The 26,171-nt window shown below is 35.9% G+C and overlaps 2 protein-coding genes and 1 long non-coding RNA gene across 15 annotated transcripts; 2 read left to right on the top strand and 1 right to left on the bottom strand.

Annotated features, from left to right (window-relative positions):
- Positions 1-2,646: 2,646 nt before the first annotated feature.
- Positions 2,647-8,277, bottom strand: LOC113723200 (protein DECREASED SIZE EXCLUSION LIMIT 1-like). Of its 7 annotated transcripts, XR_011839433.1 has the most exons (9): positions 7,879-8,277; positions 6,532-6,598; positions 5,736-5,818; positions 5,537-5,628; positions 4,724-4,853; positions 4,427-4,534; positions 3,603-3,718; positions 3,303-3,454; positions 2,647-2,986 (listed from the first exon to the last, which is right to left on the bottom strand). XR_011839433.1 is itself a non-coding variant. In XM_072075860.1 (6 exons), exons 1-5 carry the CDS (start codon positions 7,904-7,906, stop codon positions 4,755-4,757), a joined length of 369 nt encoding a protein of 122 aa, XP_071931961.1. In that variant the 5' UTR covers positions 7,907-8,277; the 3' UTR covers positions 2,647-4,534; positions 4,724-4,754. The 7 variants fall into 7 exon arrangements, 3 of the variants coding, with proteins under 3 accessions (XP_071931961.1, XP_071931962.1, XP_027102188.1); XR_011839436.1 differs by lacking the exon at positions 3,303-3,454 and having other exon boundaries at positions 3,634-3,718; positions 6,532-6,640; positions 7,879-8,274; XR_011839435.1 differs by having other exon boundaries at positions 2,647-3,454; positions 3,634-3,718; positions 6,532-6,640; positions 7,879-8,274.
- An 83-nt stretch (positions 8,278-8,360) lies between these two features.
- LOC113727284 (uncharacterized) lies at positions 8,361-16,251 on the top strand. Of its 7 annotated transcripts, none has more exons than XM_072075856.1 (12): positions 8,361-8,492; positions 8,739-8,793; positions 10,203-10,241; positions 10,569-10,886; positions 10,976-11,029; positions 11,258-11,341; positions 14,666-14,791; positions 15,217-15,284; positions 15,548-15,617; positions 15,749-15,814; positions 15,886-15,963; positions 16,043-16,251. In XM_072075856.1, the coding sequence occupies exons 4-12, from the start codon at positions 10,608-10,610 to the stop codon at positions 16,082-16,084; spliced, it is 867 nt and encodes a 288-aa protein (XP_071931957.1). In that variant the 5' UTR covers positions 8,361-8,492; positions 8,739-8,793; positions 10,203-10,241; positions 10,569-10,607; the 3' UTR covers positions 16,085-16,251. The 7 variants fall into 7 exon arrangements, with proteins under 7 accessions (XP_071931957.1, XP_071931956.1, XP_027107153.1 ...); XM_072075855.1 differs by having other exon boundaries at positions 8,363-8,492; positions 10,071-10,241; XM_027251352.2 differs by having other exon boundaries at positions 8,396-8,616.
- A 6,108-nt stretch (positions 16,252-22,359) lies between these two features.
- LOC140035931 (uncharacterized) lies at positions 22,360-25,165 on the top strand. Its single transcript, XR_011839826.1, has 3 exons — positions 22,360-22,552; positions 24,064-24,151; positions 24,821-25,165. It is a non-coding gene; the product is annotated as an uncharacterized lncRNA (long non-coding RNA).
- The last annotated feature ends 1,006 nt before the right edge of the window (positions 25,166-26,171 follow it).

Consider the following 26,171-nt stretch of genomic DNA (forward strand, 5'->3'; position numbering starts at 1 on the left):
TATACTTGATGTCGTCGACTAGCTCTTGATACCAACTGATGTGCGACGGATCTAGACGAACACCAAGTTGGGTTGATTGCGGAACCTTGACCCTTCTAGAATCACAAGTCACGAACTAAGGAGACTCCATAACCCAAGACGAGCAAATTTAGTGAACCAAAAGTATAGTTAGAAGAACGCCACAATCAAGGAGACTACTTGATTGATAAGTTCGATGAACAGCTTGATATTAATTCTCAAGTATTCAAAGGAAATTCTCTTGAGGCAAGAGAGAGTGAATAAACTCACTAATATTTTATAAAATCTGAATTCCCCTTTAATGAATGAAAACCTAGGCTATATATAGCCTTACAAGACTCAAACCCTAGAATGTCCAATGGACGACCTTGCCCTTCATTAAGGGTGAAAATATCTAACAACTAATTGACTAAAATTAAGACTCTGAATTCGGCCAAAGTGAAGTGAAAATTGACCGAAATTATTAATGCTAACAAACAACTAATAATGGTAACTAAAACCCTAATTAGCAAGCTAGTACTCCGTGAACTAGTCTTCACTTGGTTCTTCCATTTGAAGGAAAGTGTTTAGAGTAGTCTCTCCATTATGTAATCCTTCAATGGTCCTCAAGTCATCACCAACTCGTTCTTGAATCGTGCAAACAAGAGCTTGAAGTGATTCTTGAATTCTCCTAGCATGCGCTCTTGTAATTGGACCACTGGGTATTTGCATGACTTGAGCACTAGAAGTTTGAACAGCCTTGAGCCCCTCCTCATTAGAAAAAGTGAAGTAAAAACCTTTTTAGATGACTCTTAACCTACGAAAATCAGAGAGACGAGTTCGGGGGTCACGGTTGATAAAAGGGAAGGCAAAGACAAAGTTTAAGGCACCCTTTTACCCTAGTCTAAATTAGTTGCGTGATTTAGTCATAATTTTCCTTAATTTCTAACCAAAAAATGTATTGCATTTGGATGCGTCTAATATGAATGCAAACCTAAATCTAATGATTGGTTCGAATGGGACAAAATGTCTCTTGTGAGGCTCAATTGGTCCTAATCACATGAGTTGTGATAGCCCATGGTGAATTCTCAAAGAGATCACGAATAAATGCAAATGAATGCTCAAGTAATAATGAGAAAAAACGAAAGTGTGCAAAAATATCTTTAAGTGTAAAAACGAGTGTCAGGTATAAATGTGCAAAGTGCAAGTGTGAAAATTGGTGTGCAAAGTGCAAAGGTGCAAATGAGTGTAAGGGATAGTGTAAGGTGCACATGTGCAAATAAATACATATAAAGTGTAAGTGTTCAGATGTGAGAAAGTGTAAAGTGAAGTGATAGTGTGCAAAATGATAGAATGGGAGTGGCAAGTGATAGTGTGCAGAGTGAGAATGTATAAAGTGAGAGTGTGTGAAGTAAAAATGTATAAAGTGAGAGTGCAATTGGTAATGTGCCTTGAAAATGCACGAGCCCTAAAAGAATGCAATCAAAACGGGTACGGGGAGACCCTAAATCGTGACTTTTGATTTGCCTTTTAGTTAGAAAGAAAACAAGCGTGCTAAGACTATGTGTAGCCAAACTCGTCTGTTTTCCTTACCAGAAGGGTAACTCCCTAACCTAATCAAGCAGATGATCCTAATAATTAAAATGAAATGCAAAATCCTAAAAATCGTGTTTCAAATGCCGGAAAGGGAGTGAAGGGTCATGCAAAAATGTAAAACTAAAAAGGAAAAATGAATAAAGATGTAGTGAAGGCATGCAAGTATGTACTAGCGAGGGACGGCCCTATTGGATCTAGCATTGGACTAGCCCTTAACTAATATTCTCTCACAAGCATTGGACATTGTAAGAGTTCGAGGGGAAAATCATGACTAGCATTGGACTAGCCACGGTAACGTGCATTCCATCCATATAATCACATATAATTATAAAAGCAAATAGACATGCAAAGCACATAGTTTCACATAGCACGTAACACATAAGCATGCTTATCTAGATGCAGAATCTTAGGGAAAGCGATTAAACACATAGATATATAGGTACACACAAACACATAGTACACAAGCCCTATCTATTACAAAAAAGGGGATGCCTACTACAATCTAAAGGGGGAAAACTTGGAAAATAATACCCTAACTATTACAAATTGGGGTTCAAATGCCCTCAAATGACTTGCTAATTAAAGAAAGCGAAATAAAAGGAAAGCGAAACAAGCAATTAAACCATTAATAAAAATGAAGGACAACTTCACTTAAAGTCCATTGTTTTCTTCTTTTTCCTTTGTTTTTTCCTTCTTTATTTCTTCCTCTAGTTATATGACTACAAAGTAAGATGCATTTGTTCAATCATCCTTGTCAAATTGTACCAGTCACAAAAATGGCGCCAATTTCCTTCTTCTATTGGCGCCTTTGTGTAATGGACTTTTAATTAGAAGTTAAATTTCTATTATTCTAGTTAAATATAACTAGGAGGTGATCACCGTGCAAATGCACGGTGTTAATGTCCAATATTGCTTGGTGCCCAGGATTATTTAGCAGCAATGTAAATTGTGATTGAAAATAAATTATACAATACTAAGTAAACTATGATTGCAAATCATCTATGTCAAGAACTTGGTTTTAGGTCGAAATAATAATTAATACAGGAGTTAAAATGGTCTTCCCAAATGTTTATTAAATACCATGAATTAGGGAACACATTATAGAATATAAATTACATTCAAAGTACATAATCCAATTTGCTAAAAATATAAAAAGAACGAAAGAACTTAGTGTCAAGATTGGAACAAAATCAGCTTTCAAGGCTCCAATAACTACTCAAAGAGGAATAGGCTAAGCTGTATCGATATCTGCCAATCCTATTTGCTGCATTCTCTCGATCATTCTTGCGGCTGCTGCCATTTATTTGCTTGTTAAACGGTGGGAGAGGATTAACAAGGAATGATTTCAAGTGTCTGTAAAGCTCCTTGGACGTCTCTATATTGATTGCATACCCTGCATTCTTTATTATTATCAGTTCTGAATATTGAGGCTATTGAAGTTCGCATTGTCAATGCCAAAAATTTCAACCAAATGTGAGAATTCATTATAGTGAAGGCAACTTCTTTAAGTGCCCTAAACTTGGGACAGGAAGGTTTGATGCAGCACATGAGCATTCTTCCATGCAAGTTAGACGCAACAAAGCTGGTCAAATTAAGTTTTTAGCAATAATTAAGATAACGAACCATGATTTAAATTTTATACAATAAATAGAAAAAAGGTAAGAAAAGGTCTACGAAAATAGATGAGATGTCAATATCTGCTTATGTACCTAGGTAAAAGGTGAACTACAGAGTGACAATATCTGCATAAAACTTCTCATGTGTATTGAAAATTATTAGGCCGTTCACAGTTTGGACAGGCCAAATAAAAATTTGTCATCCTTAAAACTCATTTCAACACAAGCTGTGATCCATGCTATGCCTGTTTTCCATTAAACAGAAATAAGAAAGAAGCAGAATGAGAACAAATTCAGAGTATACATAGAGAGAGTAGCTTTAACGATGAAAGGATTAATGAGTCTTATAAACCGTGATGCAGTAGCTTAGCTATATGTTAACAAGCTACATACCTTTAATGATGAAAGAATTAAAGAGCCTTACAATTAAAGTTACTTTTGTTGCACCATAGGTGAACACATGAGAGAATTTCGAACCACCCCAAGCAAGTGGACAACAACGCAATGCACTGCATGAAAGGACACTTAGAATCGCATAAGATTTCCACTAATACACAAGAAATCAGAAGGGGAAAAATTACAAAGAATAAATTAGTATTTTTGTAAAGTTTTTGTACTCCCTATAACAACATAACAAACTTTCCAAACAATTTGATATGATAATTACACATCATCCCTAACCCAGTAGCAGATATAGTAGAATCATTTTTTTAAAAAAAAAGCTTTTCTAAAAATGTGACAAAAACACAAAGATAACATGAAGCCACCAATCCTTGTCTTTCTGAAGGATGACTTACATCTGATAATATACCGAAAGGTGCAAAATAATCAATTTTAAAATAGGTGAGCTAAACCAAAACAAAATAAAAATACTGAGAAAAGAGCCTCATTTTATTCTTTCCATTTGTCAAACTATCACAGTTCGCTTTCGCAGCATAAAAAGAGCATTATATCTATAATTCTAAATGCTTTATTTCTATCACAGTTCACCACATATTCAACAAAAAAAATTGCAGCAGAAGATAAAACAGAGAAAAGCAAAAAAAAAAAAAAACACTTTTGAGACCTAAGAAACAGAGATTGTACAAACAAAGATGAAAAGTGCTTTATTTCTATAATTCTAAAAAACTCAGAAAACCCAAAACAATGCCATTCATGAGCCACGACAGCAACAAACATCTATGCAAGAAAAAATAGCAAATAGTTAAAAAAAAAACCTGCCGCCAGCTGCTGTTCATTCTTCTTCTTTCGCATAGCTGCTTTTCTTGCCAATGTCAGCCCAAGGAAAAATCACCAAAAAATACCAGAAAAAAATGAAGACAAACCTGAAGCCAACAGTGTCAATCAATGTAGTCAATCAAAGTGAAAGACAATAAAAAATACTTATCTTAAAAATTGGTCTTAAATTTTGTTTCAGGGTTGCTCCTATTTAATATTCACAAAAATTACATGAATTACTGATGGGCTACCATATGAAAAAAACAAAGATGATTTTTCTGAACAGGGCGGCTCACAAAAAAGTCCAAGAGTGATTAACCGGTGATCCTAGCCAGCAAATGCAGCAATTTTGCCATCTGGCCGGATTGATGTTCCTGCTATTCCAGGTCGCTCCAATGTAATTTCTTTCTTGACCAGTGCTGATCCCTATATCGCAAGCCGGTAGAAAGATGAATAACATAGAAATTTGAAATTTAAGACATTAAAAATGACCAAAAGTCTCTTCCTCCTGCCCGCTGGCTACTGCTCAAAGAAATATTGCATGTCAATGATGCCTATCACATGCAGCTCAAGTTCAAACTACAATTCAATCATCATTTTTAGACCAACTGCAATTTAAATCCTTCAAAATTGCAAACCAGAAAGTTCTGAACTTGTTTTTAAGTAAGGTGCATCTGACACATTACAAACGAGCATAACATCTCGTGATCACTTGGCATTTGCCAGACGAGGAGGAGACTATTATGAGACCACTTGGAAGTCAAGAATGCAAAATTAAGGAAAACAGTAATCCTCACACTAAGAAAATTAAAGTTCAAAATAGGCACCTTCTGATGTTAAATAGTCACCAATTGCAAAACAAAAGATTGCTTGATTGAGGTATATTAGCATCAAATTTACTTCAAGAACAGGAAATGAAAACACCATAGAGGAGCTGCCAACAAATGGCATGTTATATTTTTATCTTCTCTTATATTTCTTTTTTGCAAGGCAAAGGCAGCAATGACTAACAGCAGCATGCCACGTCCTGTTAGCTGAAAGTGTAAAAATGCCATGCAATAAAGTGACTTAACATGCTAGGGATAAGAATTTATCAAGCCTGAATTTACCAATTGATAATCCAAAGAGAAAAACACAAGTTTTTCATTAGCAGCTCCAGAGATACCACCACTGCATGCCCCATCAATAAAAAGGCTCAAAACTGCAAAAAAGGAACGAGATCTCAATTTTTTCTTGTTGGGTTTCTTGGGGAGAGAGAAGTTGCAATCAACAAATAAGATGATGTATATGGAGCCAGCACCACTATACCTGGTTCTTTATGAAACTTAACAGAATTCATTGGAACCTCTGGATTCCTTACATCCCACCAAGCCATGGAACCATCCTCATATCTAAAATATGGAAAATATAAAGGGAGTGAATAAACTTCATTTGATAGTTCAAGAATTTCAATCAGATGTAAGGTACATTTGCTCTATGCAGACTCTAAGCAACTGTTCCAGTGACATCAAGCATCTACCAATCACAGCAACTAAAAAATAATAAAGCCATTTAATCAGATAAAATGCGGCAAACAGTCATAGAGACATGGGTTTTTTAAGGGAAAAATGGTTGTCGATTGTACCATTTTTGTGACAAGAATCATAATTCCAAGACCAAAGGATGACAAAGAAAAGGCTGGATGTTATATATCAATAAAGGGGCCGTACTTTATGTATCCTTTTTCAAAAAAAAAAAACCATGAAGCTTTGACCAAAAGTTTCTTGTTTATATGGTGACCTTGCTCCATATCTAAAAGCTAAGATTTTTGGTAAGGAGTAGTAACCTGAATGCAAAAAAAGTTTGGGTGATTTTTATCAGTTAAGATGAGCGACAGAGGTGGGAGTAGCTTCAACCAGTTAATCATTCTTTAAGGAAACCTGAACCACACTCATCAGGAAATATCCAATGATAAAGATAGCATTCATGGGTTTTCCCAATCATTTGTTGTCATGCCATCATGAGCACAAGCCCTTCTCCCAATTCTATAAGCCTTTCCACCCTATTGCAACAGAAACTGAGTCCGAAGGCAGAAAAAAGATGAGCAAATAAAATGAAGACAAACCCGGTCAAAACATTTAGGTAGCCCTGTGATTCAGGAGATAAAAATGCTTGAAGCGCCATGCACATTCCTGGGGTGAGATATCAAATTAGGGGCAAATAGACAGAACTTCCTGCATGGAAAATAACGGGAGACAACCACATATTGTCACACTTTCATTAACATAGAAAAGAAGAGGGGGGAGGGGGTAAGCAAAAAAATAAATAAGATGAGCCTTCAGTATATATGAAATAAATAGAAATTACAAGCAAATTTTATTTCCATGATAGTAATCCAGAGCATTCAACAAGTCACTTTGCAAAGAAAGTGCAGGTCATCATTTAAAGAGTCAAAGTTTAAGAAAGTGAGAGACCATTTACATGGTGAAAAAAAAATGGAGAATGCCAAACAACTAAGACAAAACCCCTCCATGGTCCAAGTCCTCGGAGCTAAAATCTTAGATCATTAATGATTGTAAGGATAAACTAAAACTAAAAGGATCCAAGGTCATAAAAATATGGGGTAAAGCACTTTCGATATTTGAGATTTAAAAATCGAACCACAAAAAAAAATCAAAATATAACTAATAAAAAGTTAAAGAAATTTCAAGAAAAGGAAAAATTATCAAAACAAATAAAAATAAAAAAGAACCTTCACAGAAGATCTCATCACCAGGTCCAGAAGGCAGCGATGGAAAAACTGATTACCAACAGAGACCCATATATATAGAGAAAGAGAGAGAATCTGGGCGAGCACAAAAAATTAATAGATTCAGATTGAAAATTCTATATTTTTAGAGCCATCATAGTATAAAATTTTCCCGAATTGTGGGGAAAAAATTATCAGGCGCTTTAGGAATCCACGTGCTTATCAAGTTTTGGCCGCTACAAGCCCTAGAATTTCAGACCTTCTTCAATATCTTTTTTTCATCCTCTTCTTCGTCAACCATATCCCTGAGCCTAGTAATTTTCGAGAAATCACAGCAAAACTCTCCTATTCTCAGGCTGTTGGGGTCTGAAATCACCAGCAAATACAGCAAGTAGGAGAAAAAAGAAACCAGCATAGGATGAAATGATGAGAAACAAACCAAATGGAACCCAAAAGAAAAACTTCAACACAAAACCCTTATATTTCCTCTTCTTAGAGGTTGTTGAAGATTTTTTGAGCAACCCCAAAAAAAAACTATAGGAAAGTCACGGCAACAAAAATGGAAGAAACTATGCATAAAAAAAAGGGAAAATGAAGGGGAAAAAATAAAACTTGTGAGTAGCCAAACAAAAAAAGAGACCCATAAAGAGACTCAAGGGAGGGAGGAAGATGAAGAAGAACAAGAGAGAGAATCGGGAGTGGAAGGGGAAGAAGATTACCAACCATTTTCTATCCCGAGCCCATCGTCCATCAAATTCTAAGCACCCACTCATCAGAAGAAGAATATATCTGGACCTTCCAATCGAGATTACAATCTCTCCCAAGTACAATCAAATGCCGGAAATTGAGGGGAGACTTCTGGGTCTTATGGCAAAAATGGAGTTTTGTCCAGAGGACAAAATGGAGTTCTGTATAGGAACCAATCTTCAAGAGCTTGACATTGATTGATGCTGCTACGTTTTGAAAGACAGAAAAGAAAAAAAAGAAGAAGGAACAGACGACGTCGTTTGGTTTATCGGGGGAAAGAAGATGAAAAGCCCTCAAACAAATACAAGAGGGAGGACAACCAAGTGCCATATCACCTCCAGCCAATCTCCAGTTGCCACATGGGTGGACGACCATCCCAGGTGGCAGGGGGCTTCCCTTCTTTATCTATATGTTTAATTAGCAATGTGAAGATGCTTTTGATCTCAGTCATTATTCTCAACTTTAAAGGACAAACTGGTAATTTTGGCATTCATGAGGTTAGGAAGGGCCCCAAATCTCTGTCAGGGAGCTCAATGAAGTTTTTAAAACCTTGAGAGTTGTCAATACAAGTGTCAGAAACCTCAGGGGAGGTTTGTGAAATTATCCCTAACTTTCCCTACCTTGAAGTTCTTCTCTGCAATAAAGTTCGTTCATGGCTGTTCTTCTTCCCTAATAATTCTTCCTCGGGTGACGAATTAACATCAAAATCTTTATGTTAGTCCGATTGTTTCTTTATTGGATGCTTTGTGAAAGGACATAGACTAGTTTTTCTTCGTTAAAGGACATTTTTTTGGGTAAATTTCATTTCGATCAGTTTACCTTGTTTTCGCTTGCAGGACTTGCCAATTGCAAAGGCCATTTAAGCGAAAAGTGACAATTGTGCTGAAAAAGGTACTTATTCATTTTTTTGGGTAGTTTTACTCTAAGGACTGCTGTTTATGCATTTTATGTATTTGTTCTTTTACTTCATGAATTTTCTCGTTGTTCAAATGGAATTAAACCAACATTGCCGTGGTTATGATTGTTTCCAGTTTAAAATATGTGGGGATATGTACTTCTGAAGTTACTTATGGTTAAGTTATCCCAGATTTGATATTAGTCCCAGTAAATCGATATGAATATGCTAGTAACTGGATTCATACAGAACCTTGGCAATGGCGCAATAGATGTATTAATAATTGCTGGAGAATAATTTGATTTAAGTTCCGAAATGAACATATAGGTATTCTTGATGTGTTATAATGCATAACAACCGTAAGACATCCCTATGTGTTCATCACATCTGTAAGGGATGTCTTCAACGGTTTAAAAAGATTTAAATTTTTTTTTTTTTCACATGAGCATCATTAGATTTCAGGAGGTGCTGCTTGTTTTCATCTGGCAGAGTTAGAAGAAACTTTTCCTAACTTTGAGGCGCTTGGTTTGGGCTGAAACTATTATGTCATGACCGTAGGGAAAAGGAAATGGCTCTCTTTTCTCTCCAAAACTCAACGATGTCACTTCTGGAAATTTTTTGGGTTCTTCCTTCTATGGCTATGTTTGAACTCGGGAAAAAAAAGAAAAAAACACAAAACAGGTAGGAGCACAAAAGATGAGGAAAGTTTATGCAAGGAAAAACAATGTATATGCAGCTTTTCCTGGAATGGAACGTAAAATCTAGATCTTCTTTTTTGTTTTTTCCCCTCTGTTTGATGGTTGAATGGAAAAGTGAAATTTGGAATGTTTTTACATGTGTTGCAATTTTTACTGTATTAAAACAGTTATGTTGTTTAGGGTGAAATTGGTTGAATGGAAAAGTTTCTGTTAGCTAACTCTTCTCTCCGTTCTAGACTTCATCTGACATGTGTGAAGAAACACTTAATGAGTGTTCAAAGACAATTCTCAATTTCTTTGAGGATAAAGAAGTTCGATCAAATAATTACATAAAGATACATCTTTTGTAAAAACTTCCTGACAAACTTACAGTCCGTGAAAGCACTTTCAGCATTAATGAATTTCCCTTTTATATTCCACAAATCTGAACTAATTCAAGAAAAGTAGAAGAGTTAATCCTCCAAACGCAAAGAAATTGCATCTTCTATCATGCTTAATGGTGCTTACATTCTTTAAAAATAGTCAGTGCGAATACGTTGGCAGTTCACACTAATACAAAAGAAAGTTGTTTTCAGGCAAGCATCTGATCTTCAGAATCTGTGCATTTTTGCTGCAACTGATAAGTCATATACAGTTCAGAATTCTTTAGTTTGGTTGAAGACTCAATCTTTTCTGAAGGTATATGTGTTTGACTACATATACTGCAGAAGCACTCTGTTTGGTCGAAGACTCAATCTTTTCTGAAGGTATGTGTGTTTAACTACATATAGTGCCAAAGCACTTTGTTAGCGTTTATGCTATCTTTGCTTGCAGCGTATAATGTGCCTTAAATATAAATGAGTCTTTGCGAAAATCAGTTCTAAAGCTTCAAAAGGAAAAGCAACAAGCGTAGTGATAATTTTTAGAACTGGAGGGATAGTATTTATAATTAACTAAACCCTTGAAAGCTTAATGTGATATGGCTGCAATACCAATATGTAGCCAAACATGTTGAGACGCTTTAGCATGTCTTAGATAAACATGTGATTTTTTGTGCGTTCTGAGAACACTGAACTTGTCAATTTTTTTGGCAGAGCATGTGGTGAAGTCATTGGTTGCTGTAGGATTTAACAATGTCCAGCTGCATGATCAAATATCATTGGGCAATCCCAATGATAGCACTGGCCCCTCGACTATCTGTCCGTGGTTTTTGGGTTACCCAATTTGTTGTCAAATGCAACAGGGATGTAGCCTCAGTGGCTACTGCTTCAAGCCTCCCTTGGTCCAATTCTGAGTCTAGTAAATCAGATGCAGTGACTGTCGCAACTAACAAGAAGTATGGGAGTAAGCAGGTTATTAGTGTTACTCCGCGGCTCTACAACTACATATTAAACAATGTTAGAGAGTCAAAGGTCAAAGATCCTCTGATTTGCATTGCTTTATGCCCTGTCTCTCCATATAGAGACTTATGTCGTGTAAAGTTTGTTTTACCCTGCTTCAGATATTGCGTGAACTTAGAGAGGAGACCTCAGCTATGCATGGTAGTCAGATGCAGGTGTGATGGGTTTGTTCCATAGTTACTGACTTCTGGATTTTGTTCACTTCGTATGGATAAAGAAATTATTGTGTGTGTGTGTGTGCGTGTGTGCGTGCATGCACTTCTAGAATTTGTTCGCTTTGCATGGACAATTAAATTATTTTGTGCGTGTGTGTGTATTGCTACATGCTTCATTGTTTTCCTGTTGACAGGTGTATTATTTTTTAAATTGATCTTTGTTAACAGGTTTCTCCTGATCAAGCCCAACTACTCAGTATGCTTGTCCAAATCCTGGGAGCTAAAAGGTGCATTGAAGTTGGGGTTTACACTGTATGTATGAGTTCACTTGTGTCCAACTTATAATCAATAGTATTGAGTAAATTCAGTGTCAAGCTTCATAGTTGCTATTCTAAACATGATAGGATAAGTTGAGACCTGGGGACCTTTAAATGTTTATAAGTTATTTTGCTGCATAGGATGTGTTCAAGCCTAATATTTCCTACTGAGCTGGATGTTCGCATCTCCAAATACATTAACTTAATCTGAATTGCCACTCGTACTCACTGGGGAGTGTGATTATAGAGTATTAGGCCTTGTTCTTATTTGCTTCAGATTTTGCAAAATCTTTATTATGGAAGGTGATTACAGAGAATAATCAGAATCAGCAAAAGCTATTCACTGGTTGATTATGGATTTTAGCTTTTTTCCAATAAAAAAAAAATCTATAATCTAAATATAAAAGCAAATGAGAACATCACATAAACTGATTATCCAAAATCAGAATCTATAATCAGCTAAAGTAGTCAACCGAAAACAAGCCCTTAGTTGTTTTTAGGACTATATAGAGGAAAAGTAATTTGACTTACTTCATATACATCTTTATGGTTCCATACATCTGTTAGTCTATCACAAAAGTTTTTCTACAGGATTGTGCCATAGCCATAGGCTTGCCATTTACAATAATTGCATCTTGTTAGACAGAGAATAATTGCACCTTGTTAGAGTGAGAAAGTGAGATGATGACTCATGTGAAGCTAAAAGGATTTTGGGAGAGCAGCTCTAGAGCATTATGTCAGTAACTGGATTTTCATGTTAGAAATGAAGAGGCTTATATTCTGTTGATTTGTTGGGTGAAGGGAAATAAGTCATATGATATTGGAACATGTAACATGTTATGCTATTGGTGAATTAATGATTGTAGACAGGCTTCCCTGGTAAAGAATCCACAATGAGCTCCCACCAAGGTATTGAGCATCAGATGAGGTGGATTGTTATCCATTGAGAGACTTTTTCAGTCTCAAGGCCCCATAGAGATATAAAATTGGCAGAATGTACCTTTCCACCCTGATAGAGTATTTCCAATGTTGAAAGAGTAGCATAATTTGCTTGTCAAGATTTAATCCAATAACACATGATTTATAATTAACATCAAATAACATGAGGTTTTGACATCTTCCATTTTTAGTTTTGTGTTTACAGTATGGTTCTGAATATATATTGAGTAAGATATTGAATTAGTATGCCTTAGTTCTGCAATTAATCATTTCCATTTGAGTTCTCTGCATTCATCAATATTAGTAGGTTAGGCTAACATAATTCGCTTATTGGTTGACTTCACAATGTTTGGTGAATCTCAACTTGTTTTGACTAGTCCAGTGATGCTCTGAAGCAAAACTCCCCAAGTACACCAGTGTAACACTTTGGGCATTGATCCAAACCATCTTTGGGGTAGACAAAGTAAATGGGGCTACAATTTTGGGATATTTGAGTTCTCATTTTCTTTTCAATCCTGGGAGTCTTTCCACCAGAAATAGATGGGCGTGCTAATCCAATTTGACTATACAAAGTAAATTTTTTTGAGAGAATATTCTCCAACCAGACCCTGGCGGAACTTGCCTTAATAAAAAAGAGGGCAATGCATGTGGGAAGTTCTTGTTTTTTGCAATTTCTTAGGAGATTAAATGATAATGAATTTGAGAAAAAAGAATTCTTTGATGGCTTCTTGCATCTGTGATTAGTTGACAGGGACAATTGGCTAAAAGTATTGATCAACCTAACTGAGAAAGCTTTGATGTACGGCAGGTTGTGGGGAGGCTGCAGTGACTTGAAAACTTGTATATCAAGCAGAACACTCTCTAGATGCTTCTGTAAAGTCCTTTAAGAACCTCTGCACCATCCGTTTGTTTAATTTTTCCTTAGTCAGACCCCATTTTATCTCTCCCATTAATTGTGCATTGGTAGTTGCAACTGCTTGATTGATATACTCCTGCGTAGTTTGCTGTTATGGCTTTTTACACAATAAGTCAAATAGTACTACTTAATTCAAATGGACTCAGGCAGCACTAAAGAAGCATTTGATATACTGTTAATTCTAAGATTTTTAGTTGTAAAACCTTTACAGGGTCTTTTTCTATGAATAGATATTATTTAGGAAAGAATTTGAGCTAGGAGAGGGCTGCAGTAAGAGTTTAGGTGCGGCAAGGAAGCAAGAAGTATATAGAAATTCTAGAAATTACTCCTAGATTTCCTTAGAAGTAGTGAGGCTGCCTTCATTTCTCATAGATACAGCACATTAAATACACTCAAGAAAACAAATCTGTTTCATTCTTTCTATCTAGCACAGAAGAAGCCACCAAAACTTTTAAACCTTTTGACTCTAAGAAACACATTCTGATGGCCTATTCCAGCATTTCTCAAATTACAGGATTACCTTTAACCTTGAAGCTATAAAGTCTAAAGAACCAAAATGTTAGCGTATGCATTAAATTACGCTGCAATAAATCAGACTGGGTTATTGAAACAGCAAGGAGTCCATCAATTACCGTGTTTTATAATTCTATAAATGTTCTTATTCTGGTCTCTCCTGCTGATGATTTGACCTGCTAATACTGGTTTGTTTTGTTTCTTAGAAGAGAAGATTATTCCTTCACGCGGGCAATATTTTTTACTGCTTGAGACAATTCAATCTACTGCTGAATATCAATCAGTGAATGCAGATTGAGCTATGAATAAGTAGCATTGTATTCGTTTTGCCATGTTAAAACTAGCTTACTTCGAATATTATATTTGAAATAGGCAGAGCAAAGCAATAAAAGAATCTCCAACTTTAGTTGATAAATAGGAACTCTTTGTATTCTTTTTGTACTTATTACTACTAGTTATATGATTAAAAAATAGCAAGACATTCTGCTTCTTTGAAAGTTGTAAACCTGTTGCCTTTCCTATTTGTCAATGAAATATCCATGATCTTAACTGTGTCAGTGACAGACAGTTGAGAGATTTTGAACCAAAATTTGGAACTTTCAGCTAAAGTTTATAAGGCATTGGTAGGCTTGCATGCAACCTAACAAGCCGGGTTGTGCACAAAGAATGGAGCTACCGTTTTTTGGGAATTTGCAGGTTTTTTTAGAGTTATAATTGTCATCTCTCTTGATCACAAGCTCTAGAGTACTTGTCCCTGTAGTTATTTTTAATCATGCACACATGATCTTTCTGTTTTGCATTTCTTTCATCAAATTGTTGTTGTGACTATATTCACAATTTATTGCTCCCCATGGTTTGAAAATGTGCACGGGGAAAGAAAAGAGTATCTCAAGAGTATACCACTTCTTTCTGAACAGTTTTGATACATGTTATGACATTCTTGCTCTACAGGGATATTCATCTCTGGCTATTGCTTTGGCCCTGCCAGAAGGAGGTGAGTTAATTGCATGTGAGAGAGATGCAAAATCACTTGAAGTTGCCAGAAGATACTACAAGCGTGCTGGTGTTTCACACAAGGTGACTATTTTGTCTTACATAATACTTGGTGTTACAAAATGTTCTGTCCCAGACATAATAGACATCAGCATGTGTAAATTATCTTCTAGAAGCCATATTTCTTAGGACATTTTACTGGAGCATTCTAAACAAATATTAGAAAATTAATTACAAAATTAACAATATTAATTACAAAATTCAAGAACAGTATAACACCAGGAAGTAGGATCTTATTCTTAGAAAACTATGAACAATATTAGAAATAAATAGATTTTTTTTTCTTGATCTCTTTGTTATAGTTGAATTTTGCAGCCTCTTATATATTATGTTGGTTATGTGATGCTTAAACGTGCTTCTGAACCAAATTACATTTTAATCAAGCTTATCCTACTGGATATGCGTCTCTGGCAGTAATTCTGTTTTGCTAACATATTTGGTGCAATTAGGTTGATGTGAAACATGGACTTGCTGCAGATACTTTAAAGTCTATGATTTTGAATGGTGAAAGTTGCAGGTACTCCTTGTCAGCAGCAAGATTGTCTTAGCATTTTGAATAACTATATGGTGTTGTGACACTGGAACACCTGTTGTTGTACATAGCATGTTGAAGATTTTAATAGCTGATGGCTTTGCAAATGGATGATTTTAGGCTCTCTCTCTCTCACACACACAAACACATGCACACGCACACACAAACACTTCCCAGCCTTGCTTCTTTTAATCATTAGCTTGTCTCTTGCTATATGTGTACTCAAATAGTTAAGCTCTTTCATGTAGTTATGACTTTGCTTTTGTGGATGCTGAGAAGCGAATGTATCAGGAATATTTCGAGTTGCTGCTACAGCTGGTTTGCAACACAGCATTTTAAAATTTTTCCCTTATGTTGTTGGCATGCAAATACATTCTTAGGTTCTTGGAAGATTTTTTTGGACAATTTTTAGTGGTGGTTGAGTGTTGAAACTCATTGTTCTTTTGCAGATAAGAGTTGGAGGGGTTATTGTGCTTGATAATGTCCTCTGGCATGGGAAAGTTGCTGATCCATTGGTAAAATGATAGCCATTGAAATTTTTGCCTAATTTTGGTATCATACAATGCTAATTGCAATAAGTGAGCAGGTAAATGATGCCAAGACTATTAGCATAAGGAATTTTAACAAGAATTTGATGGAGGATGAGCGCGTAAGCACAAGTATGGTAAGTATACCCATTTTTTTTGTTTAATGATTCTTAACAACACAAGCTAGATTTGTCTTTAATCCCCGTGTTTCTGTAGGTTGCAATTGGTGATGGCATAATAATTTGTCGGAAGAGATAGATAAACAAAGGAAACATTCTTTGCCCACATGCAAATGCAACAAGCGGAAGAAACTTATTCTTGTGAGAATTAGCTTTATTTGGGAAGTGGTTACAAGTCTTTATAACATAGCTACGATTGTTTCACTGGCAAACCACCAAGTAAAATGTCGAAGTCCCTTACATTTACCTTCAGGTAGTGTCATGGTTCAGCTTTAATCGGATACTAGTGCATGAAGCACACCCAACGTGTGTACGACTAATGAAAATAAAAACATATGTTAAAAAAGTAATTTTTTGTTGAAATTTTAAGTATTATGGTAAAGCAAATGAGTTCGACAAAGATCTTTTTCTGTTGCTGTACCAAAATTATCCTTCTACAAAGATTTCCTCTCTAAATGTATGCCAATTTGTGACAATGTATCATGTGAAAATACATTGAAGAGATTTTAATATATATTGGAAAGATTAAAATGGTCTCTGTGCAAGCATTCAACTGATGAAGAAAAATGGTAGTTTGAAAGAATTCAATCAACCCTAGCAAAATGTTTGAGAGAAGTGGTAGACAAGTTTAATGGTTGTCAGAAAGCGAAGTGGTTATAGGAAAGTGGGGTAGTTAAATGATATAATTCTTTCTGATGGTAAGGGTAAATTTAGTACTCCCTCCGTCCCATTGTTAATGTCATGTTTCACCTTTTTCATTGTCCCAAAATTAGAGTCATGCTAAAATTTTTCCTTTCCAGAGTTCCATTCTTACCCTTGTTGTGCACATGTAAAAAAGTTCCAAGAAATTTAATAGGACCCACCATTTATTCTCATTTAGAGAAGTTCGAAGAGTGTGCAGGACAACTCTCAGTTTATAAGGCCACTATTGATGCGTGTCCTTAACGTATGAAGAGATGCATTTGATTGAGGTGGGACCCACAGAATTATGACTCTTTGAAAAACACAAACTTTAGTTGACTAATGTAATTCCAGCAGGGTAAATTTGGAAGTAAAGCATCGGTTGCCAATAATAGTCCACCGTACATAAAAAGTTGCAGTCTCAAGAAACGACTTTAAATTTGGGACGGAGGGAGTAACAGCAAGTGACATTTTTTGTTTTGAATACTCTAGTGACATTTTATTTACATCCCTCTAGCGACTTTATATATACTGTTAATTGGGTATGAGCACCATCCATAGACCATCTAATAAATACTAGCATCACTAAGTCAATCCTAACTGGTGATGGATTACCACAGGAAGCATTGAGCTTAGGAAACTTGAGGGCACAGGGCGAACATTCCCGCGCTCTCTTTTGAACTTTCAGGTTCCATATTTTATTAATTAATTTATTTATTATTGGCTAAAACTAAAGTTTTAAAACTCGACCCATACATTGAACCTAATAACTTACTTTTTTTTTTGAAAACCGAAAAAAGATTCATTAACACAACTTCGGATGACCACACCAACACCAATTACTTGCTTGATGGTAGAAATTGAAGCATCAAAATTCACCTTGTAGTGGGGAGCAACAGGCATCGACCAGGACAGGGATGGATTTTGATAAGGGATTACCATAGCGCAAGCATTTGCTTCCTTGAAAGCTATTAGATGTTGGAGAGCAAAATTGACAATAGTCAGAGAGATGTTTGAACTTTACCTTTAAAGACTGCATCATTCCTGTTACTCCGTATCTCGTAATATAGAGTAGCAAAAAGTTCGCTATTTTTTGATGGCAAAGTTCTACGAATTTCCTTCGTCCAAATATCAGGTCCCAATTGGCGACATGCATTGATTTTTTTTGTCCACCGAAGTGATAGCCCATATCTGTACTGGAATATAGGGCAGTCAAATAGAATGTGAGACAGATCTCCATGTGGATTTTTGCAAAGCGCGCAGCTATAGTCAACAGAAATTCTTCTTTTATGGAGATTATCAGGCGTAGACAAGGAATTATGACATATTCACCAGAGAAGATGCTTGGTTTAGTTCGGTATTTCAAGGGACCAGATTTTCTTTCAAATATTATCTTTGCCGGAACTTGAGCTTGGAAGGTCAATTTGTCCGACATCAAGGAAGTCTGAATCCATTATTGCATGGTTAACGCTTTTTACAGATAATTTACCATTCGAATAATGCCATATCCATCTGTCCTTAGCAGAAACTCTGGGAAGTGGTATGCTCTTAATCAATTTAGCTACCTCTTCCCAGAATATTTCATCCATCAAGGTTGTGTTCCAGATGTGGAGCTCTCGAATGATAAGATCAGAGACATCAGCTTGACTATCCAACACGCGAGGAGGAGAACAGATTTTAAAAGATCTTGGTCTGGGAAGCCGACGATCATGCCAAATGCGGATAGATTCACCTCACCCAACTCTCAAGCTGCAACCTTTTCTGCCTTCAATTATTCCCCTCCAAGTCAAGGAAGGATGATGTCCTAACTTTGCTTGGAAGAAATCGGTATCAGGAAAATACTTTGCATTGCTAGCATTGCGTAGTTAAACGCCTTCATGTTCCTGAAACCCAAACCTCCTTGGTCCTTGGAAGTGCACAGCTTGCTCCAGCTCATCCAGTGTATTTTTTGCTTGTTCGAGTTGTCACCCCACCATTAGTCAGCTGCCATAGAATGTACGTCTTGAATGATGCTATCCAGTAAAAGGAAGCAAGACATGGGGATTTGGGGCTGGGACGGTCATCAGGTGGACTGTCCTGAGCAGCCCTCTCACAAAAGGGAATGAGACGACTGCAATGGACCATGTGTAATGGGAGCAGCAGTAAAAGAAAAGGACGCTGTTTCACTAAGTGAGTAGGGAAAAAAATTAAAAAAAAAAACATATGAGGGGCTAATGGGCTCCGTTAAAAAACCTCAGCTTTTGTTCCAAGAATTCCAACTCAAATTAGTGAGCGGCAACTATTCTTCTAAAATCTTCAAATGCAATAGACTTTTGGTCTCCCTCCAAAAACTTATCTTGTGACCATTCCTTCACAATTTCAGAGCATCGACAGAATAATATCTCTGCCCCAAATTGGGAAGTTTTAGATGAGAAGTTTTTGGAGGAAGTATTACAGAAACAGTGTTACCAGTTAATGTACCGAGGGAATGCAAAACTAACTGCTGCGGGACAAGAACTTTTCATAAAGGCTACAAAATGGCGAAAGTTGGTGACATCTGAAGCAGAGATACACTTAATCGAATTGGACTAAACCCATAGATAAGAATATTGCAAACTCATTGCAATATTTGGCTTGTTTTGTGACTAAAGGGGGATGAACTTACTTTCATGGTTTTGTTTGTACAACTTGTTTAAGACGCTGTGACATGAATAATGAAATTGAAACTTTGGCGAAAACTCCTAAACAAGGAAACCGTTTGGGTAGTACAAGTTAGATACTCTAAGAACCAACTTGGGGGAGGTATGCACAGGGAACTTATGCATACCAAGTGTTTGTAAATTTGACTCAGTAGACAAATTAAATGACCTTGGATATTTATAGGCATATAAAATAACAAGGAGAGTATGAAGGTAATTGTTACTTGCTTTCTTTTTTTATTCTTGTTGCAAGATAGTAGCGACACCGTACCGTGTAGACTATATTACCAACTGTGTATGGGTGCTCACATCACAATAGACTGACACATACAAAGATCAAAGATAAGCAAACTAAGCATTTTAAATTACACAAATGAAATATGGAGTACAACAAAGAGGGATTCCTTCAAGATTAAAACGTACTTGAGTGATTGTGTCTAGCTGTACTTCTTGATCACAAACACTTTTTGAGATAAACTATTGACAATTGAGAAATACACTCATGTATATGTCTAAAGAGGGATTCTTCTAGGATTACGAGGTATCTGAGTAATTGTGGCTAACTATACTTCTTAATAGTAAATATTTTTTGAGATAAACTACTGATAGTTAAGAAATACTCTTATGTATCTCTAATTAAGTGGGTTCTAACGTGGTTTGGCATTTATATACGTAGAGCATCACATTGGAGCGAGAAATGAAAAAAGAAATAGTGGGTACAAAAGGGAAGGGAATTGCATACTTTATTAATTAAACATTGCTGGTTACTACCTCATGTTAGAAATTTGGTACCTATTCATGCAATAGTAGTGATTAATTAAAGAGGATTTCTTTTAAACTTGGTATGAGTGTAGATTGTAGCTACGTGTTATGTTATGTACATATTGTTTAGCTGGACTTACCTACTAAAAGAAATTGGTTACAATTTAGTGTTCCTTGACATCATGTTGGAGAAGTATTATTTTATGTGAATAAATAGTGACCACGGAGTAAAACTATTATGGTGTTGTTAATTAGTATTTCACTAAAGCCATGTCTATCTAAATGACAATAGAAGGAAAATTTATAAAAGGATGGGAAGGAGAGGAAAAGAGGATGTGCACACAATATTAAACAGTAACTATTGTTGCCTCATGCTTGTAGCATTGTACCTTTTGTAGAATAGTATTATAATAAATGAAATGCATTTCTTGAAACTAGATGGGTATGAGTATAGATTGTAATTTGTATCTCGTAGGTCAAATGACATATTGTTTAGACTGCCTTTCTTATAGTGTGGAGAAATGGTTACCAATTATCTTAATTAATGTGCATGTATATCTTGTTAGATAACTTTTACATTCTATGATAGAACAGTGACAGTGTAGAAATACTTTAACATGGTCATAAATGTACAATCAACTAACATCAAAACTTGAGACACCATCAAAATCCTTGAATACGTAAGTTGTCAATGTTTTTATGTTGCACCAATATATTGGTAGGATAGTGAGATGTAACTATTTGACTGATGGCAATTACAAGTTGTTGAATTGGTCTCACTCTGTGTTAATTTGCATAGATAAGAATATATGAAGTTTTAGCGAAACTAATATGTGTTGAGCATAGTAAATAGCCTTTACAATTTGCATGAGCAGTGGCAAGATGGCACGGAAAAGGAAGAAGAATTCAAGTGACAAGGAAGAAATATAAATAGGGGGAACTACTAACCTTGCAAAACCAATCCCATCATTTATAATTAGAGAGGAAAAGAAGAAATCAACTTGAGAAGGAAGAAATGGAGCAAGCGAAACTTAGTTAATAGCATTGTACAACTCTTTTACCTTCTTTTTACAGATTTTTGTTATCACATCATTTGTAAATTTTCGATTTATAGAAAATGTTATGTAGTAATAGGTAAGAATCCTTGTCGATATCATTATAATCATCATAGATTTTTGTTCAATTTGTAGATTTGTTTGAAGCATTGTATATATCTATTAGAATTGTTGTACAGATTGTTATAACTAGAGTTTACATTTGGCTAATTTTTTGTTCAATTTTTAGAAATATTTGTAACTAATAAAATTATCTAACAAAGAAGCACTTTGTTATGTTTATAAACTTAACAAACTTCTCCATTCTTCATTTTTTTTTAGGAATCCATTCTTCATTTTAAGTGACATGTGACACCCCAACTTTTAAGATGCTATTGTTTTACGATTTCTTTAGTTCATTTTATTTTAAAACATTATTTTGTTTCAGGGAAGATACTAAACTTATTTCTTTGGGTTTGATTTAAAACTTTTTTTTTTTTGTTTTTAAAGACTAGAAACCCTACTTGTACTTTAAAACCCTAGTTTACTTGTGACTAGCATGTTATGTTTAAATCCCTCATATTTAAATCAAAACCCTAATTTTATTCTATGAAATTGTAAAATTCATCACACTTTTCTTAAAATTGCTTTTATTTGGAAATTATTCATTTAATATGATCCTACTACTCAAGTACTCCACAACAAGTGCAAATGAACCTAAAAAGTAGGGTTTCACTCTTCGTTTTCAAGATTGGAGCAAATTAGGGTTTTCGCGATTTTTCGCCGGATGATTATCCGATACGGAGTGAGGATCAAATTTGGTGCTTAAGAGTGACTTTTGGATGAGGAAATATTATATGATTTGAAGTGATAATAATAAGTTAGTGATTAGAAAGTAAAAACCCTAGTATACGCGATTTAAGAAAAATCGGCTCGAATCGACGGGTACCGTTTGTTACCGGGTAAACACACCACTTGACCCATACTTTATTACCTTAATCTTCTCATTTTATTTCATCTAATTAACCCTCAAAATATCTCATACACCAGCCACAATATTTGACCAAGAAAACAAGAGAGAAAAGAAAAATTTGACTTCCAATTAAATTGTGACACTTGTCAACCCTTTGACCAAATTAACTCCAACCTTCTTATCTTTTCTAGAGCTTTGTTTCTTCTTCATTTCTGCATAGTGCTGGCCGAACCTCTCTCTCAAGAAAGGAAGAAAGAAAACCTCTTCAACTTCTTGATTCTCTCTTGCTCAAATCCAAGAATACAACCACTTAACCTTGTTTTGTTCCATAGAAATCATTAAGTGAGTGATAGTGAGTTGTGTGGTGAAGTTGTTTGGAAGCTTAAGGTGCTAAGTGGTCTCTCTTCTTTGGTTCTAAGGTGAGTGATTATGGAACCCCTCTCTTCTATCTAAAGATGCTTAATTAATGACTTGTGGTTGTTACAAGTGTGATTTGGTGGGCTATTTCTTGATTTTAGTTAAGATTGATGAAGTTTTCTATTTATTTGGGATTTTTGCTGTTTGCATATGATTAATATTATATGGCTATGTATGATGATTGGAAATGATTGAGAATGAAGCTAGTTGGTGTGAATGGTAGTTAATTGCAGCAAATTTCTGGTTTGGAAGATAAATTAGCAAGTTAGGGTTTCAAAGTTCTACATTCTGTCCGGTTTTAGTGCTCCATGTTAGAGGCCGAATTGGCCTTAGCACAAAACATGAAAGTTGTAGAGAATAACATTTTATAGTTGTCTACAAAATTTCAGCTCAATCGGAGCAACGTAGCTTGTGAAAAGATGGAATTACCCCTGCTGCCCTGTTTTTGTCCGAACTTGGTAATCAGCTTTGGTAATTGGTTATTTTGGTTGGGAGTTCTTCGGAATTGGTTGTTCCAGTCTTCTAATGAAATGTAGCCCTGTTTCTAAGCTTTCGTATGGATTTGGAATTTCTGGATTTGGACTTTTTTAGGCTGTTTTATGATGTTTGTACTAGAATACGGTTTGTGAACCTGTTTTGCGATTCTGGTGTAGTATGTTACATTTTGACGTGGTTACACTCGAAACTGGACTGAGTGGCCTTCTTCAACATTGTAGCCTCTTAAGTCCTGAATATACCTGCAAAATTTCAGGTCAATCGGATTAGCGTAGCCAGAGTTATAGATGAAATACTCAAGCCTGTTCTGAACATCAGATTCTGTGCGTTTTTAGTTTAGCTTCTGCCCGTGACATTTTCGGTTTTGATACCGTATGATCTGGGTCTTGACTCCTTCATAATAAATGTAGATCTTGGTTTTAGCTTCGAATTGGTATAAAGTACGTTGAAATCTGAGTTTCGTAGCTCCCGTTATGACCGAAACAAGATTTATCGTCAGAACTGCCGTTGAATCTGGACAGTTCTGACGGGTACTTTGGCACTCCATTTTCGCTCTGTTCTGAATAGATTCAGGTCTTAGCCAAAACATCAAAGTTTTAGCCTTATGTCTCAGCTTTCTAATGCCTTTGGAATTTCCTGATTTGGATTTGTGAGTTGGGAGTTATGGTCCAGCAAACAACCCTGTTCGTCACCCTAAGACGTAAATTTCTGGTATTGTTTTCTACAATTTCGACCTGCTTCCATTCAGATCTAGATTAAAGTTTCTTCAGGGGATTTGTAGCCCTTTCTCATAGCTTCGAAATGGTATCTCGTTCACTTTGATCCGACATTCCTAGCCTAATCTTTGATCAAAATGGTTTGAGATGGCAGATTTGGCCGTTTCCTTTTGCCGTTCCGCGCACTTGCATGTGCCAATTTTGCCGTTACTGTACTTGCGTGTGTCGGCTTTTGCCATTTTGCTTGTTTTGGGTCTGTTAGTAGCCGTTTGTGATATAATGTGATAAAATCTTTATTTCAGACCGTGGTAAGTTAGGCGGTACCGGTGGGGCCCACTACTAGCCAACACACGAAGTGATTTCCGCTTTTGTACTACTTTTGTATTTTGGGTAAGTATTCAGGCCGCTCTTGTGTGTTGGTTGCTTATGTGTTTCGATATGTATGAAGAGGGTACCTAGGCGAGGGTATACTTTATCGCACTCGCTCTAAACCCGAATTTATGCACATATTTGTACATGACATATGTATGTGAATCATTTTGGAACTAAAACCCTTGAGCTTGTGGCTCGGGGTGATTTTGAATAATTTTGTGAAGTTTGTGAGTTTGGGGTGAGCTCTTGACCTAGATGGACTATTCGAGCCGGTTAGGGATTGGTCGAAGTCAGTCCAACCTGGTTGGAGGTCACCAAGTTTGTGAATCCGGTCCACCGAGTATGTGGACCAAGTTTGTGACCCGAGCTTGTGACTCAAACTCAAGTTTGTGATTTCATTCGCCCGGGCAAGTTTGTGAGGTGACTGGCCAGTGAGGGTGATAAGGTGTACGGTGGGAGTACAAGTGAAGTTCTACGGACCATTATTTGTGGTCGACGGAGTGTCGGCAGGAGGTCACGTATGGCAAACGATCTGGCTTTGGAGCCACCTGTATCCTTATTATGTGATGTTACTTTTCTGCTTTTGCTTTACTCTTACTGTGTAACTGTTGTTACGTGAAATTTACGCTTTTGCCCCTGTTTACTTACTAAGCATATAGTTTACCCCGTTCCATTTGTTTTCCTTAGCAGGGGGCCGACATGGGGATCGCTCGGGAAGGTGGTTAGATTTTGAGCTATAGAATACTTGAGTTTGTATTTGTTAAAAGTTGACGAGTAAGATGTATATAGTTGGCGTGGTGGTTGCAGTTATCGGTTTTTCTAGGTTTTACTTCTGGTACTCGTGATATGTAATTCTTGGAGAATTGGATGTAATACTTGAGATTTATTTTATACTTCATTGGAGGACTGTAGTGAGTGAGTGAGTCCCGGCGAGAGTTGGGCAGGCGACCCGCCGAACCCTTTGGTACGCCTTAGGGGGAGGTGGGGCCGTCACATGACACATCATCCCTCTTTATGAATATGTTATTTTTATAGGCATTATACCTAATAAACCCAAAAATATTTATTCAAAGAACAATTAAATGATAGAAGTATGTCAGAAATGACATCCCAACCAACCTAAAGATATTTGTTCAAAGAGCAATTAAATGATAGAAGTATGTCAAAATTGACATCCCAACCACTTTTCTAAGTCTTTTAGTTTGGGGTTTGATAAAAATGGAAACGAGTGACACTATGAAATGAGTGACACTATCGTTGGGTGTTACAAATTTGCTGATGCATAATTACTGCTTTTTTGAGATTATAATTTATTGACAACTAAAATCTTACCTAAAACCACTATTTTCATAAAAGTGGTAGATGACTAGTTAAATTTTTATTCAATCAGTATGTATGTAACTTATAAGTAACCAAATGTAACTAGTTTTCACCAATTTGTGAAACAAAAATCTTTATTTCCTTAAACATATCATAAAATGGACTAAACAATTTGTAAAACATTAGAAATGGAAAGTGAATAAATACCAATATGGGGTACAACATCGGTATGTTACTAATTAGCAATAGAATGTAAAAATTTTTTTTACCAATCGATAGAATAGAAGTTAGTGCTTTGGATATATTGTAAAACAGATCAAGCTAACAATAAAAAATTAACAACAAATAGTACTTAAATACTAACTAAATGTACAATACTGATAAACAGAATCTAAAATTAGTGATTTAACTTTTTTCCCTCTTGGACATTGTAAAATAGATTGAACATGTGGCAATGCATTAAGAACTAAATGTAAGTATATTCTAACAAGTGTTACAAGTTTGGCACAATGAAACTATCAAATTAATCAATCTAATGTCTTTGCTCCACCAGCATTGATTGAAATCCATTGATTTGTCAAAAGAAACTATCTTTGCCCGTGACATGCTGCAAAATAAGGTGAATAAGATATAATGAATTAACAATTATATACAGGGTATAGCTAATCAGACCCCAATTTGTACGCCTATATGAACTCTATGTAACCAATGAATAACT

The sequence above is a fragment of the Coffea arabica genome, chromosome 2c, assembly GCF_036785885.1.
Source record: "Coffea arabica cultivar ET-39 chromosome 2c, Coffea Arabica ET-39 HiFi, whole genome shotgun sequence".
Classification (NCBI taxonomy): Eukaryota; Viridiplantae; Streptophyta; class Magnoliopsida; order Gentianales; family Rubiaceae; genus Coffea; species Coffea arabica.

What these genes read in the sequence shown, in the direction of transcription:
- LOC113723200 (XM_072075860.1), bottom strand. Translation starts at nt 7,906, where the DNA reads ATGGACGATGGGCTCGGGATAGAAAATG. An exon ending in TACCTAAATGTTTTGACCGG is followed by an intron (nt 5,819 to 6,531) that starts GTTTGTCTTCAT and finishes TCCATATTTTAG; the next exon opens with ATATGAGGATGGTTCCATGG. An exon ending in TCTCTTTGGATTATCAATTG is followed by an intron (nt 4,854 to 5,536) that starts GTAAATTCAGGC and finishes CTTGCGATATAG; the next exon opens with GGATCAGCACTGGTCAAGAA.
- LOC113727284 (XM_072075856.1), top strand. Translation starts at nt 10,608, where the DNA reads ATGTCCAGCTGCATGATCAAATATCATTGGGCAATCCCAATGATAGCA. An exon ending in TGCATGGTAGTCAGATGCAG is followed by an intron (nt 11,030 to 11,257) that starts GTGTGATGGGTT and finishes CTTTGTTAACAG; the next exon opens with GTTTCTCCTGATCAAGCCCA. An exon ending in TTGAATGGTGAAAGTTGCAG is followed by an intron (nt 15,285 to 15,547) that starts GTACTCCTTGTC and finishes TCTTTCATGTAG; the next exon opens with TTATGACTTTGCTTTTGTGG.